Here is a 19,917-nt window from a genome sequence, read left to right as displayed (position 1 = left end):
ATCTAAGGTCCCTAACTCACATTCATACATACATAGTAGGGCCAACTTTATATAGGATCCAATTAACCTACCAGCGTGTCTTTGGAGTGTGTGAGGAAACCCACGCAGGCACAGGGAGAACATGCAAACTCCAGGCAGGTAGTGTCGTGGTTGGGATTCGAACCAGCGACCCTCTTGCCGCTATGTGAAAGTGCTAACCACTACACCACTGTGCCGCCCATGTGAAAACATCAAAGAAATGACACTTTAGTAGTGAGTGTACTGCTTGTATAACAGTGTAAATTTGCTGTCCCCTCAAAATAACTCAACACACAGCCATTAATGTCTAAACTGCTGGCAACAAAATTGAGTACATCCCTAAGTGCAAATGTCCAAATTGGGCCCAAAGTGTCAATATTTTGTGTGGCCATTATTTTCCAGCACTACCTTAACCTCTTGGGCATGGAGTTCACCAGAGCTTCACAGGGTGCCACTGGAGTCCTCTTCCACTCCTCCATGATGACATCACGGAGCTGGTGGATGTTAGAGACCTTGCGCTCCACCACCTTCCATTTGAGTATGCCCCACAGATGCTCAATAGGGTTTAGGTCTGGAGACCTGCTTGGCCAGTCCATCACCTTTACCCTTAGCTTCTATAGCAAGGCAGTGGTCATCTTGGAGGTGTGTTTGGGGTCATTATCATGATGGAATACTGCCCTGTGGCCCAGTCTCTGAAGGGAAGGGGATCATGCTCTGCTACAGTATGTCACAGTATATGTTGGAATTCATGGTTCCCTCAATTAACTGTAGCTCCCCAGACCATGACACTCCACCACCATGCTTGACTGTAGGCAGGACACACTTGTTTGTACTCCTCACCTGGTTGCCACAACACACGTTTGACACCATCTGAACCAAATACGTTTATCTTGGTCTCATCAGACCACAGGACATGGTTCCAGTAATCCATGTTCTTAAGCAAACTGTTTGAGGGCTGTCTTGTGCATCATCTTTAGAAGAGGCTTCCTTCTGGGACGACAGCCATGCAGACCAATTTAATGCAGTGTACAGCCTATGGTCTGAGCACTGACAGGCAGACCCCCCCCCCACCCCATCAACCTCTGCAGCAATGCTGGCAGCACTCATACGTCTATTTCCAAAAGACAACCTCTGGATATGAGGCTGAGCATGTGCACTCAACTTCTTTGGTTGACCATGGCGAGGTCTGTTCTGAGTGGAACCTGTCCTGTTAAACCACTGTATGGTCTTGGCCACTGTGCTGCAGCTCAGTTTCAGGGTCTTGGCAATCTTCTTATAGCCTATCTTTATGTAGAGCAGAGCAACAATTATTTTTTTCAGATCCTCAAAGTTCTTTGCCATGAGGTGCCATGTTGAACTTCCAGTGACCAGTATGAGAAAGTGAGAGCGATGACACCAAATTTAACACGCCTGCTCCCCATTCACACCTGAGACCTTGTAAAATTAATGAATCCCATGACCCGGGGGAGAGAAAATGGCTAATTGGGCCCAATTTGGACATTTGCACTTAGGGATGTACTCACTTTTTTGTTGCCAGCAGTTTAGACGTTAATGGCTGTATGTTATTTTGAGGGGACAGCAAATTTACACTGTTATACAAGCTGTACACTCACTACTTTTACATTGTAGCAAAGTGTCATTTCTTCAGTGTCGTCACATGAAAAGATATAGGAAAATATTTACAAAAATGTTTTTTTTTTGTGAGATGCTGTATACACATCCATGTAATACGCATGGGTCAGACAGCGTTGTGATCTTTTACTTTTATGAATGAATAATCAGTGATGCCAGGTTGGTGACAGCCCAGTAGGGCCCCTTTCACAGGGGGCAGACTCAGTAATACGCATCCGCTTGCTAAGCAGAGGATCGCTTTGTTGATCCTCGCTGAGCAGGCTGACAGGTCTGTGTCCACTCCACTTTGCAGATTGGACACCAACACAGCCCCAGCCCCGCTGTTCTCTATGGTGCGGTCGAATGGAAAATTACCACCTTTCTGGTTCCATCCGCCTGTCATCTGATCCATTGGATCAGATGCTGGTGAGTGTCATTGGATGAATTTCCGCTGCTCCATAGAGCACAGTGGCTGGTCCGATCAGGTTTGCCTGAAAAACTGACAGGTGGATCTGATTGAACCGCCCGTGTGAAACCAGCCTAAGGCTGATTGCTCATTCACAAAACTGAAGGCTCACTCAGCTCTGCAGCTCTGTATGATCCATTGACTGGGCTGTGTATGTGTAAAAGCAGCTGCTGACAGACACATGGTGCAGCAGTCTGAGTGATCTTTTGTGTATGGCAGCATCTCCCAATAGATCCTCTTTCCGGTGGCATTGTCGAATGAAGGGAAGGAAACCTGTCTGATCATGCTGCTTAGAAGCTAAGTGACAGATTGGAACTGAAGCAAGCTTTATATGCACTAAGTACCCTGGGAAGTTTAAACAAAAAAAAAAAAATGCGAAGCACTAGTAAACCTCCAGGAAAGAAAAAAGAAAAAAAAAATCCATCCCCCTGCAGGTTTAGGTCCTAGTGTACTAGCGCATTATGACAGACTTGCCCTTGACACAAGCCCTCCAGGGCAGCGCTGTCACAAATCCCCCCCCCCCCAGCGCTTCCATCTTCACCCGGTCTTCATTCCGGGTTCGCAGACTCCAGCTGTAGGCAGGGCCGGGGCAGTAAAGACTTCACGCCTGCACACATGGCCCCGGTAGAGGGCTCTGAGGGTATGGCACAGGTATGTAATCCTTTCAGAGCGCATACTCAGTGATGAGCTCCCAAACAGTGCAACTTCAGGAGATATTCACTGTACCTACAAGTAAGCCTTATTATAATCTTACCTGTGAGTACAAGTTAAAAAGTGGACTTTATCTCCACTTTTAAAACCTGTTTAACTGCTTGCTGACCAGCCGCCGCAGTATTACTGCAGCAGGTCGGCACTGTCCCGCAAAATGACGTACCTGTACACCGCTTTGGGGGACCGCGCGTGTGCACCCATTGTCCACAGGGGGAGCCAATCAGCGGTTCCAATGTCCGCGATCGCTCCCCGTGGAGACTGAATGGTGGTCTACTATTGTAAACACGGCAGACCGATGTTCTGTCAGTTATGAACACAGGGATCCTGTGTTCCTCTTTAGGAACACAGGTCTCTGTGTTCATGCAGCAAGCCCATCCCCCCACATTTAGAAAGCACCCCTAGGGACACATTTAACCGTTTAATCGTCCCTGGTGTTACCCCCTTCCCTGCCAGTGTCATTAGTACAGTAACATTTTAACACTGATTACAGTAGTAATGTCACTGGTCCCCCCCCCCCCCCCCAAAAGTGTCAAATGTCAGGTGTCCGATCTATGTAGCAGAATACAAATTGACCTAAAATGATAAAAATGTAAAACTATATATATATATATATATATATATATATATATATATATATATATATTTATTATTATATTTTTTTTTTTTCAGAATTGTTGCTCTTTTTTAGTTTATATTGCAAAAAAATTAAAAATTGCAGAGGTGATCAAAAACCACCAAATAGCTGATTTGTAGGAAAAAAGACATCAATTTTATTTGGGTACACTTGGGTGCAAATTGTCAGTTAAAGTATGGCCTTGTCATTAGGGGTAAATCCTTCTGGTCCAGAAGTGGTTAATGATGGTTCTTCTTATACTTTCCTAGGCACAGTTCTCTAAAAATTGATGCCAGTGCAGCAGGGTCACAGCCTGACTGCTTCTGCTTCCTGTGCCTTATGTGACTGGAATTAGTGTGTGCAATAGTCCATGGTGCTGCTATTCCAGGGACTCATTCCATTCGAATACTGGCAGGGACTGAAAGCGCAGTGGCCAGAAACTAAAAGCAGCTTGCTATACTGGTTTGACAGCATCAGTTTTTAGAGGTTTTTTTTTCTTTGGAAACACTAAGTGAGAGGTACGTGTAATGGAACGCATTACAGTAAGGCGTCCAAAAGATTAACAAAAAAAGTGTGTGTGTGTGTGTGTGTGGTTGGTAACCAAAAAATAAATAAATAAAAATAACTAAGGGGGGAAGAAAAAAAAAAACCTAAATTCCCACACTTCTGGTTGTTCGCGAATCCCCACGCAGGCTGAGCTAATGATTTCTGACAGCGGGGAGGCTAAAACTGGTATCTGTGATCAAACAGAAAAACTCTTACCTGGGCAAATGTACAGAAGTCAATCAGTAGATCGACTCCTGTACAACCACCCTGCCCATACATGAAGCAAAATTGATGTATGGGCAGGATTTCAAATTTCAATCCATGTACGGCCACCTTTTACTTGTTGCAGTCTTTTGCAGTGTTTGAATATATGAAAATGACTTTTGAATAGTGGAAATCCTTAATGTGCAGCTTTCACTAAAATAGCATCTCCTAATCCTACCATGAGGTTCTTGTGCAAGCATTTCTGTGTTCTCCTGACAATGCTCTGTCCTGGTCTCTCTGTTGTGTTCTGTAATATGGTTGTCTCTATCAGAAGTCCATTTGACTGAATGACAAAGGATGAGAACTTTTTTTTTTTTTTTTTTTTTGGCAATTGATACACAGTGCGTTTTAGTTTAGCAAACTTAATATCTAAATTGTATTTGACAGGTTGTACACAGCAAACAATTAGGTGGTCAGTGTAGGCACAATCCATGCAGTGTACACATTAAGCAACCTTTGATATTGTGTCAGTGGAGGGGAGGGCTATCTGGGATTTTTTGTTTGAGTTATTACGAGCTTTTGTCTATGGCTAGTCATGCATGACTCTTATGTCTGGACCCTTTCGAAAGTTGGAACTGTATCTCTACAATTTTAGTCTTCTATTCCTGTTCAAAATTAAGGTTTTCAAACAGCGGTGACCAAATCATTGTGTTTTTGACAGTTTCATTTGGATGTGATCAGCATGCTTTTTTTTTTTTTTTTTTTTTTTTTTTTTTTTTATTTATTTATTTTTTTTCCCTACTTTTTCAGGTAGCTTCATAGGTGTGTTCTTTAGTTACCTTCTTTTTTAAAGAAGACCTATTGCTTCACACGATTATAAAAACACTTTGTTCTAGCTGTTTTCGCTATTGCGCCAGACAGCTATTTTTAAACATTAATTTACCACACACATTCCAAATTCTTTTTCCATAATTTATGGTACACCGTTACGAAAGCAGTGCTCGCACCTACTTTATAAACTCCTCTCTAAGCACCAACAAGACCTCTTCATGTGATCAGGTTGTTGCTGTGGATACATTTGCCTGTGTTTACAGGTTGTTGATCTTTCCATGTGTAGCAGCCCCCGCAGAGCACTTATTTGTATTTATTTTCTTTCACTGATCCAGACTTCAGTCATGCCTGGAAAGGATTGTGTGTTGCAGAACATCCTCATTACTCACCAAACTTCATTAGAAGCACATCTCCAGTTATGGGAATATCTTGCTTTGTAAGCAACTGCTACGACTGAAGCAATTTTTCCATCCAAGGCGTTCCTCTGGCTGGACAATGGGATGTTTGTGACTCCAGTCAAGAGTTAAAAGATTGAGAGGGCGAAGTATGCATGGTGACCCCAGCTCACAATTGGTTTGCTAATTAGCATTTTATTGTTGCGTAGTGAAGGGAGTGTTGAAACATCGAGAAGCCCTGTGAAAATAGCTGTTCTATGCCTGTTTAATTCCTGTAGCAAGCGTGATTCCTCTTAGTCACAGCAGGATTAGGAAGTGTCCCAGGAGAGCTAATCGATGGTCCATGTCACTGTCTGCATGGCATTTTGGAGCTGTGAAACATGTAGGTCTCAGAACATGTGTTGCACCTGGCACAGTATCAAACATGTTTTAGAGTGCTTTTATAATTTCTTTATCTAAAGCTTTTTTGTTGTGTATTATATTTTTATATATTAGAAGCAAAGCCTTCTGTACATGAGAACTTTTTTTTTTTTTTTTTGCAATATGTTTTTAATTGCTATCATTTTTTATTTATTTTTTTTGTATCCCTGTTGTCCACAGTATTGCTTCAAGTGCAAGGAGAACATGAGGGAGGGTGACCCTGCCGTGTATGCAGAACGAGCTGGCTATGACAAGCTTTGGCATCCTTCTTGTTTTGTCTGCAACACCTGCAACGAACTCCTAGTTGACATGATCTACTTCTGGAAAAAAGGGAAGCTATACTGTGGTCGCCATTACTGTGACAGTGAAAAGCCACGCTGTGCAGGCTGTGATGAGGTAAATCCGCACATTCTTTAATAGTCAGTAATGTTAAGCCTCACCTATTTTTCATTCCTGTTGGGACTTATTTGACGTTTCACTACTGCGATGATCTTCCAACCCCCAGTTAAGCAAAATTCCCTCTGTTTTATAATACCTCTTAAATTGGCTTGGTGTTTTTAAGAATTCTAAATGGAATTCATATAATTTTATGAGTGGTGTTTCACTGGTGTGCACTACTTTGCTAGTTAGTAAGGCAAAGAGCAACAGTAGGGTTTTGGTCACCTCTAGCAACCAATAAAATACCTTTTTCACTAATTTGACTAAATAAACTAGGTTAGGTGGGGGAGATCCTGCTACCTTCATTGACTCCGCCACCATTTTTTGGTATTTCACTTTAACTTATGGGCAGGCTTTCTCCCTCTACAGACAACGACTTGCATTTTACCATACTAAGGGTACATTATCACCAGATGTGATAAGACTGCGTTGGACGGCTATTCCCGCGCAGTCCCAACACATGACAAGGCAAAATGCTTTTGTTTTTTTGTTTTTTCCAGTGTGCCTGGTTCACACCACTGTGTTGCAGTGGTGTGTGCGCATTGTGCACTGAAAAATAGTACTGCATGTGAGGCGGCCAATTTAGCATCATGAAATGTCTGTTCGTTGAAAAAAAGGAACATTGCCATGCGCTGGGATCAGTGCACCAGCACCGCGCTGATCCTGTCGGACCACGTTGCGCTGCACTGTAACACAGCGGCTTGTGTGGATGGACCCTAAAAGGGAGCTGAGGATCTTTCCAATGACCCTAGCAAGTCCTGTAAACAGATGTTAAAAGGAGGGGGGGGGGGTATATCTGAAACATATATTTCTCATAAAAAATAAATTCCCCCATTAAATTTTGCGCAAGTGTTTTTTTTTGTAAATGGTTATAGTATTGAGTATTAATGGTTATAGTAACAAAAACCTAATCAAATTGGCATAATCATTAACCGTTTTGGGCACCATCTTTAATATGCTTGATATGCCGAGTGCTTTCTTCAGACTTTTTTTTTTTTTTTTTTTTCGTTTCACTGTTTTATTTTTATTTTTTTTTCACTCCACTTCAGCTCCATAGTTTTGATGGACACAAGCACTGGTTTGGTGTCTCACCCTTGTTTCTGTGTGACCTTTCACAAAACCAAGGCTGATGACCTATTGACCCTGCATTATGTAACAGCCAAGCATGGAGACATGACACTAGCACTCATTTTGGTCTGTGGCAGAAATACAAAGGGATCTGTGCCCTATCCAGTAAAACTAAAGGCAGTCTTTTTAAGCTGTTTGAAGAAAGCACACAGTAAATAACTATAGATGGTAATGGTAAGCACATACTTGGCACTGTAAAGCTTGAAAATGATTATCCCCAGATTTGAACTAGACATCCTGCCATGTAAAACTATAGGTAAAATGGAATTTGCTAAAGCTGCTTATCATATAAGCAAGTATTTCTTCAATAAAAATGTATTGTATTAAAGAACGTGGCAATGACATCCTGCAGATCGGAGCTGCCATTCTGTCAATATTCTGTTAGTGTGGTTCTTGCTGCAGCCTTTGGGTCTAATGGCCTCCCATCTGGGACTCTTTCTAGTGGAGCATTCGTTGTGCATTCATTTTCTATGTAGTCCAGTTCTCATTCTTTGTGGGTTTACCATAACATACGATTTGTAAAAAGGGATAACCTAAGTTTTTTTTTTTTTTTTTTTTTTTTTTTTTTTTTTCTTAAATAATCCTATATATGTATTTTTTTTTTTTTTTTTTTTTTTTTTTTCCAATTGCTGGTTTGAATATATTCTTCATAGTTGATGCAAGCATTACCCCCCCTCCCAAACCTTTCAGTCTGAGATTTTTGAAGCAATTCTATATCTCAAATAGAACTATGATCCACACACGGTTTTAGATGGAACCAAAAAAAGGGGGAAAATCAGCCTCCTGTCTAGTCTGATATGTAGACCTGGAATATGGTAGATTTGTTCTTTTAATTATTACATACGAAACCCCATTAAAGGCTTTACAAAGCCAGTTGTTGGAGTAACTGAACCTCCCAATTGAAAAATGCAATTCCTTGTAAGAAAAGCTGGCATAAAGAGCATTGAATGAGGCAAGACTGCAACGGACAAACCTGAATGCTAATTTGAATCCTTCAATGTAGACCGCAATGTTTGGGAAGTACAGTCCAGGGTTTGCCTAGATCCTGACTGGAACCTAAAACAACTATATTCACAGATATTGTGAACTATTGCTACATGTGAAGTCTACTTGAAGTAGTCCCATAAAAGCGGAGTTCCAGCCTTTTTAAAAAAAAAAAAAAAAATACCCTGCAATGTTTTTTTTTGTATTTTGTATACTATATTCCGGTGTTCCGTGAAAAAGCCATACCCGTGAGAAAACCATACCTTCGTCACTTCCGGGGCACCTACGGAGGGTATGGATTTCTCACGGTAGTTAAACTTGCGGCGCTTACATTAAAACAGCTCCTCTGCAACATAAATCATCTCCGCTCCTTCCCCTGTCACTTACTTCATCTCCGGTAATAAATATAAAAAGCGGATCACGGAGCCGAGATCGCCGTCATTTACCTCTCATACACCCGCCGCCACTTTTATTTTTATTACCGGAGATGAGGGAAGTTACAGCGATAGCACAGGAGATGATTGATGTTGCAGCCAAAGTGTTTTAATGTACCCTCCGCAAGTATAACATTAGACACAGTGCCGTGATAATTTCATGCCCACCGAGCATGCGCACTTGTCAAATTCTTTCCTGTTCAATTGCGTATCCGGGGCTCTGAGCATGCGCACTGCTGCGCTGCTCAGCTGTTTCAGACCGGAAGTGACGAGGGTATGGTTTCTTCACGGGGTATGGAATTCTAACGTTACACCGGCATATGTCGTAAATTTAACTTTTTTTTTTGGTCAGATAGTTGTGCAAATTACTCATGGTCACCTCATTCGTAAGGGTGTTCCCATCTTCAGTGTGGGTATCTGAAGCCCACTCATAGCTCCTTCCGGGATACCCGATCTCCTGATCTCACACATGCACCTTACATACGATGCATTGTGCACTCGTATTGCGGAGGCTGCCCATTGACTCCTGGGATTTGACACAACGGGCAGCTGGATATGATGTACCTCGCCGCAGCAAGGTACAGCGGAAGTGCACCAGTGTAATGGGCGAAGAAGGTAGTAAGCTGAATAGATAAAAACACATTCATGGCAATGTGATCAGTAATTTAGGGAGGGAGGGCGCTCGAAAAAATCGGGTGTAACTCCGCTTTACGGCCGTTTAAATGCCAGGATGAAAATGTGCCCTGAACAGGTTCTGCCATTGAGATCTCAGAGCACTTGTAGGAAGTTTTAGATAAAGCAGTTGTGGCACAAGATGCATTGCAGACTAAAGCCCCGTACACACGTACTGATCGTCAGCCGAACGATCGGCCGTCTTTTGTCCAGGGCTGTCGTGTCTACTGAAAACTGCAAAAGACTGCACACGAATTTTGTTGGCCAACAACAGCCGACTGCAGAAGTGATGTCATGTGATGGTTAACTTTCCTTGTCTTTTTTTTCTTTTCTGAGCATGCCCAGTCTTGCTAATCTGCTGTCTGACGGCCGAAATCTGTACTGACTGGCGAACAATCGGCCGTTCTGGTGACGGCCAACAAATATTTTAATGCCTGCACGACAGATTCTGTTCGGCCGAAAATGCGATGTCGGCTATCGGAAGCATCATACTAACAAGCCTACAATCGGCCGAACAGTCGTCGGCCGAATATTTACGGCCGACAATCGGTACGTGTGTACGGGGCTTTAAACACTGTTCTGTATGTTTGCAGTTTACAATGAGGCCGCTGTCCTGTTACCAGCAGCTACTTCAAAGAAAAAAAGTGCACTTTTTTGTTTTTCGTTACTGCCATATACATTCTTAATTATTTAAAAATCATCTGTACTTTGCCAAACTGTAGCAAGCAATATGCAAACAAACCGTTAGTACTTCTATTTAAATATCATTATCATTTTTCTGGTGTGATTTTTCTGTGTAAAGTAGGAGTATGTTGGCATTTACAGGAAGAATGACTTGGGTGTTTTGTAGAGTTTAAACTGTGTATGTTATATTGATTTTTATTATCATTCCCAGGGATTTGTTAATCTACACAATCTAACTTATCTGTGGCAAAGATGCAACTTGGGTGAAAAGCTCTGACTGCACTTGCTGTCATTTAAAATAAATCTTAAAAATTTAAATAGTTTGTTTAGAAGTTAAGTTTAATATTCCTTTCTTAAGCCTATTTATAAGAGTTAAGTTTATGTGGACGGTATGCTTGAATGTAATTTTTCCTAATGCATGCATTTTTCTTTACTGGCCACCAGATGGCATGTTTAGTTATTTTGAAAGTAGTGCTGTAGCGACACCTGGTGCTTTGAATAAAAAAAGCACAATGGAAGAAGTAAAAAATTATGTCTCCAAACAAAATAATGTGTAATTAAATATTAATTTTTAACTTTTTTTTTTTATTTTTCAAGCTGATTTTCAGCAATGAATACACTCAAGCAGAAGGACAAAACTGGCACCTGAAGCATTTTTGTTGCTTTGATTGTGATTGTGTCTTGGCTGGAGAAATTTATGTGATGGTGAATGACAAGCCAGTATGCAAGCCTTGCTATGTGAAGAACCATGCAGTGGTAAGACCCTTCAGTATACTACAGCTGTCACTCCTGTTGCTTCCATTTCCCTGCTTTCCTACTGCATTTGTCACTCGTAATTTCTATTTTTATATACAGTAATCTTTTCATAATTCATGAATGAAAATGGTACTTTCCTGACAGAGAACCCAGTTAGTATAGTTTTAGACTCAAAGTCCCAGTATTGGAGGGGAATAAATTATTCTATTTAAATCTCTTGCTCAACCACATACTTAGTAGTGTCCACTTTGTCCAGACTGCACTGCTACACGGTAGTAATTTTTTTGCTGCTTGGCAAGTGGTTAACATGGAATTCCAGTCTATCTAGCAAAGCCTAAACCTGTTCCCATGCCTTATTACCCATGTTTTTCAACTACCCTGTAGAACAAAGATGCTTATATTTACCTATTCTCAGGGCACTCCGATCTGGTCACATGATCTTCATTGCAGCTGGCTTCAGGAGAACAGAGAGGGCACCTTCAATGGATAGAATCCCTGGGTGGTAACATAACCCATAGGTTTAATATGGGGCATCTGTTGTCTGCTGTCCCTCCTCTGCCCTGAAGCAGCCACTGGGAGCCGATCACATGACTGGACCCTAAGAATAGGTAAGGATAAGCATCTTCTACAGGGCGTTAGGTGGGAGTAGATTTAAGGTTAGTTAGCCTGGAAGCAATTTAACTAGGTCTGACCTATTTAATTATACCCTATAGAGACCGGAAACCTACTATTCTCAAGTGGTCCTCATCCTCTAAGTTCACTTGTTGCACAATTGATCTGGTTCATTCACAATCTGTTAAAACTTTAAGTTGAACATGACAACCAGGGAGTTAGCACCGTATAAAGCAAGTAATGAAATGCTTTTTGATAGGAGTTAGATGCCTTACTATGTACCTAGATAGGATTTTTCATGTGCACACATAGCTTAAAATACAGAACATTTTAATATTAAACTTCCAAGATTTCCAGTGAAAATGGATGTCTACTTTAGTGATGTGATGCTCTCAGCAGACATGGATGTCTACTTTAGTGATGTGATGCTCTCAGCAGACATGGGAGTAAGTCACACATGTGCAAGTCCCAAGTTACTGTGGCGAAAAGCAAGCAAGTAGAGTCCCTGCTAGAAGTCAAGCAAGTCAAGTCATTTATTTTGGTCAAGTCACAAATCAAGTCAAAATACAGATCTACCCCAATTTCCACCTTTGAATCAATTAAGTCAGTGGTCAGGAAAGGTTTTGTTTTATTTTTAACATTAACAAAACTGCTTAGTGCTTTTTTTTTCTTGGTATGTTAAAGAAACACAGCTCAAAATCCTTCGTCCGGTCATGTTTCAACACCACAGTCACTAAAAACATGTTAAGTATTTCCATTGTTAAACAGCCAGTGTCCTAAAAATCTGAACACACTGAGGTGTTTTAAGTGACTGTGGTGTCAGAAACATAACAGGCTCATTAATTTTGCTTTAACACATCTTGAGAAAATGCAAGTATTTAATAACTTAAAGTCATTTCAAGTCAGATGTCTCAAGTCAAAGTCAAGTCTCAAGTCATGAATACCAAGTCAAAGTCAAGTCGAGTCTTTTATTAATTTTAGTCAAGGAAGTCTCAAGTCCTCAAACTGGTGACTTAAGTCAAGTCCTGTGACTCAAGTCCCCTACCTCTGGCTTTCAGGGTCATTACCTCTCTGCTTAGTGTCCCTTTTTTCTGCTAGGCTGCCTTTAATTTCCACTTGCTGGTAAAAATCTAGGTTGTTTAAACTGTGCTACTCCTGGCACCATTGTCTTTTTATTAGCCTGGCTTCATTGTGGGAAGACCTCTACATCAAGGAGTTAGAAGCAGCTGGGGATTTACACTACAGCTATTCAAGAATTTACATTATACTAACCAGTAATAAATGAGCCCTCACTGATATATGTAGCTGCAGTCCTTTGGGGAAAAAAAAAAAATAATCCTCAAATTTCACAACAGAAGCACTGAAGCTTTTGTCGAAGCCAGCTCAGCTCACCCACTTACACTTCCAGCAATAATTCGCCAGCCTTCTAATCCCTAAGGTAAATACGCAGCACATTCACGGGGGGGGGGGGGGGGGGGAGCAGGGCGCGCAAAGCTGCTGCAAAGTATTTGGAACAACTTTAGCGCTTCTGCTGTGTATTTTCAGGATTGATCCACAGTGCCTTCAGCTATAGAGCATATTAAAACAGAAGTAGTCTTGCTACAACAAACAGCGAGCAGGCAGGCTTTTATTGCAGAAGAGTCCTGCACTGTCTCTTATGCAATAAAATGCCCCTACTTGCCTGCTCGCCGCCTCCTCTTCCGCTCTCCTCTAACCTGAGCTGTGCATGTGCCACTCAGCGTACAAGCCAGTACAAGCAAGTGCCAAGCCAGTCTCCAAGTGCCAGGATGATTGCCTCCTGTGCACACACAGGAGTGATGTCATTCCTCCACCAAACCATTAAAGTCCGAAGGCCAGCGCTCAGAAGAATTGGCGGCGCAGAATCGTTGGACTTTTTAATCCTGCTTTTAAGGGCTTGTTTATAGCTAGTTTTAAGGCTTAAGAAAATATGTACAGTTGTGTTCATATGTTTAGGTACCTCCAGTCACAGTTTGTAAAATCTTTGCTGTACCAATGCCCCAATGGAGCCCTCTTACAATATATCAAACAGCACCTGGAAAAGCTTCAAAACCACTAACAAAATAATTTGGAGTGACGAGACGAATATTGAATTTTCTCAACCACAAACAGTTTGGAGAGGAGTCAATAGGGCCTTTTTAAACAGAAGCACACCATCACCACTGTAAAGCATGTACAGTTTGGGGGGAAAAAAGTATTTGATCCTCTGCTGATTTTGTATGTTTAATGCAAGTCCAAATGCAGCTCTATCGCATTTGAATGTGGGTAAATAAAGAGATGAAATTCCTCCAACTTCTGTGTAAAATAAAGCACACTGGACCACTGTCCTTACTAGATAAAGGAATAAGATGAGCAGTATACGGTACATGTTTGTTTGATGTCCATTCACAAGATATTACGGTTTCAGCGTGGAAATGCAAACTCAATGCTCGAGCTGTGAATCCAGGACTGCAGCCTCTCAGCAAGCAGCGATGTAAGATTTCAATGGGTCCAACCTTATGGTTCTCTACACCCGACCAACACGAATATTACTATTCGTATACTGCCCATCTTATTCCTTTATCTGGTAAGGAGATTGGAGTGCTTCATGGTGGTGCAATGTGTTTTTATTTTACACAGAAGTTGGTGGAGGAATTTTATCTCCATTTACCCACATTCAAATGTGATGGCGCTGCATTTGGACTTACATTAACTATATTGTTTTAACAATTTATGCTGGCCGCTTGGTGATTCATCTAGATTTAGCGCAGATTGTTCTCCTTTTTTATATTTGTGATTTTGTAGGTTTGGCCACTGACAAAGAATTTATCAGTCTAGAATTTTAATGGCCAGTTTATTTTAACAGTGAGAGACAGAATAACAACAAAAATATCAAGAACAAATGCATTTCAAAAAGTTATAGATTAATTTGCATTTTAATGAGTGAAATAAGTATTTGATCTCATATCAATCAGCAAGATTTCTGGCTCCGAGTGGTCTTCTATAACTAAACCTACTATTAAAATTAGACTGATCATTTCTTTGTTAGTGGGCAAGCATACAAAATTAGCAGGGGATCAAATACTTTTTTTCCCCTCACTTGAGGTGAATCTGAATTTTCAGGGTTCTGCAAACTACAGCAGCATCAAGGTCTGGTGCTAAAAATATTGTTCTCACTCTGGCGTGCACGACGATATGTAACGTGTATCGTAATCAGCGTTTTCGTGCGTAGGCACATGGCTTATGTTCGTACAGGAGGGGTGAAAAGTTCTCTAAAAGTTCCCCTCAATGTAATGCAATGCAGAGCATTGGGGTAATGTTACTGGGGGTGTGTGTTAGCAATCAGGCAGGAACACAGCCGTCTGAATGCTTCCCTCTGACAGGCAGTCTGTGTGTCAGATTTACATACAATCCCAGTGGTTGCAGCCACTGGGAATATGTGTAAAACCCCCAGCTGTCGGGTTTATACGGACAGACTAGGGATAGGCCGATATATCGAAGGCCAATATGCACTTTCCCTGATATATCGGTATCGGCCCCAGAACTGGCCGATATTTTTGTGACGCAATTCTGCCTTCTTAGGCCCCCTCCCTCGCCTTGGACAGCCTTGTCTGGAGTTGGGGACTAGTCTCGCAGGAGTGTATCCCAGCCATACACCCACCCACAGCAGCCCGGTGCCAGCCGCCTACTGGCCCTGTACCAGCCAGCCGCCTACTGGCCCTGTACCAGCCAGCCGCCTACTGGCCCTGTACCAGCCAGCCGCCTACTGGCCCTGTACCAGCCAGCCGCCTACTGGCCCTGTACCAGCCACCCACCAAAGGGTGCAGCCAGCCATTAAGCATTAAACAAAAATTAATATGTTCAGTACCAGATTTGTGTCAAAAATTGTCTTATTTTTTAAAACTTTTAAATGTATGAAATATCGGCCGATACCGATATGTTGTGACCAAAATATCGGTATCTGCCCTGAAAAAAACATATCGGTCTATCTCTAGTACAGACCTGGCAGCAGAAGGGTAAAAGTGGTTCTAAAGTCCAAAGTCTGTCTTAATGGTGCTGTGTGTGTCTTTGGATACACAGTCTAAATCAGGGATGTAACGGCATGAGTGCCCCCTCAGCACACAGCTTGCTGAGGGGGCACTAGGAGGAAGGCATGAAGAGCTCCAGTGGGACTCCAGATAAAGAGATAAGGTATTGCACAGCGCGGGTTAGTATTAACATCTTATTTAAAAAAAAATAGACTTTACAATCACTTTAAATGGTTTACTGCTTACAATTTCTGCCAGGAGTGTGTAAAACATGAGCACAGCTGTAAATACTTGAATGTTGAAGGCCTGATCACAGGTTCACTTTGAAATGGGCTGGCAGAGGGCAAGGGACTATTCATTAGTTTTGCATGTGGTTTCCATGTAGCTGATCTCTTGCCGCTACTGGCTTACCATGTCTTGTCTTGTTCTGTACTGTTTCCCTGTGTGGAGGTGGACATTTCTGAAGAGGAAGGGCTGTGACTTAGTAGAACAGAAGTAAAATCAGCAAATATCACTCTAAATATCCGAAGCCTAGCTCTCAGGCAGCATTGACATTACAGATATACTGTACAGCTGTAGGCATAGGGCTATCTAGGATGTGCCCAGCTATTTTCCAAAAGTATTTCAAGACCAAAGATACATCAAATTGATACTTCAACATCAACATTTCTAAATGTTCATTATAATATAGCAAATCTTCCCTTTCAGAGTTCAATTCCACTTTAGAATTTCTAAAGCCTCAGTCTAAGTTCAAATATTAATTGAACCACTCTGTTCCCTTTTTCTAATATGTCTCTTTAAACTTTTCTTTAGACATGCCAGGGCTGCCACAATGCTGTTGATCCTGAGGTTCAACGTGTGAGCTACAGTGGATTCCATTGGCATGCTACAGAAGAATGCTTCTTGTGTTCATGTTGCAGCAAGTGCCTGATTGGTCAAAAGTTCATGCCAATTGAGGGAATGGTGTTCTGCTCTGTCGAGTGCAAGAAGAAAATGACATCCTAGGAAGGAAAATGGTGTAAAATATTCACATCTATGATGACTCTTGCATTTGCAGCTAATTTTAAAGAGTACATTTCATATTAAAAAAAGTCTATGCATTTAACAATGAATGGTAAAGGAAAAAAAAAATCACACAAGGGCTCTTTTCAGAAGTGACAAACCATTTTAATGCAGGGGTTTCACATACTGTAGACTTGAAATTGTGTTTTTCCATGTCCTACCAGTCCGCTTTATATTGTCTGATTTACTAGTTCTATGGCTATAGCACTTTATTGTTGAAAGGGGAGTTCCGTGTTGTTCAAAAAATTGACCTTTGCCCTACCTACTAGCAATAGAAAAGGCAGCCCCTGTTTTGTTGGCACCAGCAGCCCCATTTTAAAGATGTTGGCTGCAGTGCTATTGCTGGGTAAACGTGATCACTGTTAAACTGTCATATAGGTGGACTACATTGCTCACATTTTTATAATTCTCTTAGCCTGTACTAGAAAAAAAAACCTTAAGAGGTGTATTTATAAAGCAGCGTGACATACATTAACCATTTAAAGGGGGTTAAACAATCCCTCTAATTTAGGACACGTGCACCTGGAACATTCATCTGCAGTGAATATTTGGTGAATGTCACATTCACTGCTTTAGAAATATGTCCCTTAAGCCCTGTACACACCTGCACAGATTGTTGGCTGTAAATTGTCGGCCAACGTCCAATCGGCCGATTGTAGGCTTGTTAGTATGATGCTTCCGACAACCAACTGCAAATTTTCGGCCGAAAAAAAATCTGGTGTATATGCTATAAAATTTTTGTTGGCCAACAACAGAACGGCCGATTGTTCCTCAGTCAGTACAGATTTTGGCAGACAAAAATCAGATGAGCAAGACTGGGCATGCTCAGAGAAGAAAAAACACACGGAAAGTAAACCAGCACATGACATCACTTCTGAAGTTGGTTTTTGTTGGCCAACAAAAGTCCAGTGCAAGTCTAGAGCACATTTCAACCAACAAACACTGGACAAAAGACGGCCGATCGGTCGGCCAACAATCTGTGCGTGTGTACAGGGCTTTAGTCTCATACATCCACCATAAATTTGAGTCTGGCAAATGTAAAGACCTTGCAGTCTACAAATTTATGGCCACGGACCCCTACATCTGTCAAAAGCAGATTGCGCTCTGCATTTAAATCAAACTGTACAAAAATCTCAATGTCTCTGGCACATACCTGTTAAGAAAGGGAATGGATAACAAAAAAACATTATGAATGTAAAACTATTTAAAGTGGAACTTTAGTCAGAAAATTAGGTGCTAGATCACTTCAGGCTGGTCCCTTTTGCAGGTATATCTATGTAAAACATTAAAAATAAGTGCCTATACTGTTTAAAATCCAATAATACACGGTCTTGCCCTGCTCTGCACATGCTCAGTTGCTCTCTATTTAGGAACAGTGCCGGATTTGTAGAGGCTGATCTGCTAACAGCCTAAAGATTACTGCTGTTCAGGGTCTCTGGCCTTTAGCCTCTGGCAAAAAGAAACGGGAGCAATGCTGGCATAGTTATTAATGTGGAATGTAGGATTCTTGCTAGAAAATTATTTTTATTGAGTGGTTATGAGTAAAGTGCCACTTTTCTGACATTCAATGAGCTTGAGTGATCCTGATTTTTTGTGCAGAGTACTCTCGCAATATTTTGGTTATGTTTTACATGCCAAGTAGGGACATGTTGTCTTAAATAATCAAAACAAAGAAACCTAATTTAAAGTTTGTATATGTAAGTGTCTGGCATTAGGATGGTCACAAACCTGATATGCATGATGCAGAGCACTGAAACACTTATTGCCCTACATTATCCAGCATTTTGGGAAATCTTTTTTTTTTTTTTTTCTTTTTTTACCACTTGCCAACTGCCAACAGTAATATTACTGCGGCAGTGTGGCTCCCCTGGGTCCAGCGAGATAGACCTACGTCACTGGACTCCTAGTGATTCCGGCGGCGCGCTCCCGCTGTGTCTAAACACGATTGCCGCCTCCCTTCCTCATCTGGGATACTGTGAGAAGACCCCCCTGCTTATGTAAACAAAGCAGGCTGGTCTTCTCAGTGACAGACAGGAAGAGATCACTAGATTCCGAATAGCTGAACCTGCGATCTGTCTGTCACAGAACCCCCCCCCCCACACACACACACGTCAGTAAGCATGAGGCATACATTTAACCCATTAATCACCCATAGTGTTAACCCCCTTCCCTGCCAGTTTCATTACAGTTACCGTGCATATTTCTAGCACTGATTACTGTAGTAATGTCACTGGTTCCCCCAAAAGTGTCAAAAATGTCAGGGGTCCGATCTGTCCGCCGCAATGTCTCACCCCCGCAAAAAATCGCAGATCGCCGCTATTAATAGTAAAAAAAAAAAGCAACAAAAATGACCTACATTCCGTAGTTAGTAAACGCGATAACATTTGCGCAAACCAATCAAAATATGCTTATTGCGATTGGCCTAAAATGTTAAATTTTGATTTTTTTTTTTTTTTCAAAATTGTCGCTCTTTTTTGCTTATAGCGCAAAAACTAAAAATTGCACAGGTGATCAAATACCACCAAAACTAAGCTCTATTTGTGGGGGGGAAAAAAGGGCTTAAATTTAATTTGGGTACAGCGCCGCACGACCACGCAATTGTCCATTAAAGTAATGAAAGTGCCGAATCGCAAAATAGGGCCTGGTCAGAAAGGGGGCAAATCCTTTCCGGGGCTGAAGTGGTTAAAGCCGGTTATTATACTCTTGCACTTGAATGGGCTGTCTAAAGCAGAAAAAATGCACCAAAAAGGTACATGCAGCATTTTTTGGCCACGCACAGCAATGATTGTTACGTGCTGCTGCTCATTGTGCTGTACTGCAATGTTTGTGTTTTTAAGAAGTCACATTTAGGGTGCCATTTAGAATTAATCGAATGCCATTCACAAAATGACACCGCATCACACCTACGTGCATTGTGCACATTTCCACGCATTGTGGTAATGTGTGCATTACCGCAGCACAGCTGTATGAACAGGATCTAAATCTGATCCCCAAGCACATAAAGCAATGTTATTCTTTAATTCAGTTAGTACTGAAATATATTTTTGTACCTTTTTTAGTTGTATGTGCTCCTTTGCACAACAGTACCAGTCTCTGCTGCCTGGACAGTGGTATATAAGATGATTGTGCTGCTGCTAGTTCATTATACAGTAAGCTGGCTGGGATAGAACCTAGACGAGGCTGTATTGCTTCTCTCCAATAAAGAAGTAAAATGTTAGACCTGTGTCTAGGCCACTGGACCAGAAACAAAAATAATTCCCTGTTTGATTTTGAGCATTCATTCACTTTTTCTACATCGGGCTTTATT

The 19,917-nt window shown here is 41.6% G+C and overlaps 1 protein-coding gene across 1 annotated transcript in view; it reads left to right on the top strand.

Moving 5' to 3' along the window:
- Positions 1 to 16,691, top strand: part of TES (testin LIM domain protein) — a gene marked incomplete at its 5' end in the record, with an annotated part of 40,530 nt that extends 23,839 nt beyond the window's left edge. The window contains 3 exons of the mRNA XM_082256477.1: positions 5,996 to 6,211; positions 10,753 to 10,911; positions 16,362 to 16,691. Coding sequence (XP_082112603.1) covers positions 5,996 to 6,211; positions 10,753 to 10,911; positions 16,362 to 16,553 — 567 coding nt within the window. The 3' untranslated portion in view covers positions 16,554 to 16,691. The remainder of the gene's footprint in view (positions 1 to 5,995; positions 6,212 to 10,752; positions 10,912 to 16,361) is intronic.
- Positions 16,692 to 19,917: the final 3,226 nt, after the last annotated feature.

This window comes from Pelophylax lessonae, assembly GCF_965119305.1.
Source record: "Pelophylax lessonae genome assembly, chromosome: 4".
NCBI lineage: Eukaryota > Metazoa > Chordata > Amphibia > Anura > Ranidae > Pelophylax > Pelophylax lessonae.
This window is presented reverse-complemented; position numbering and strand designations above follow the sequence as displayed.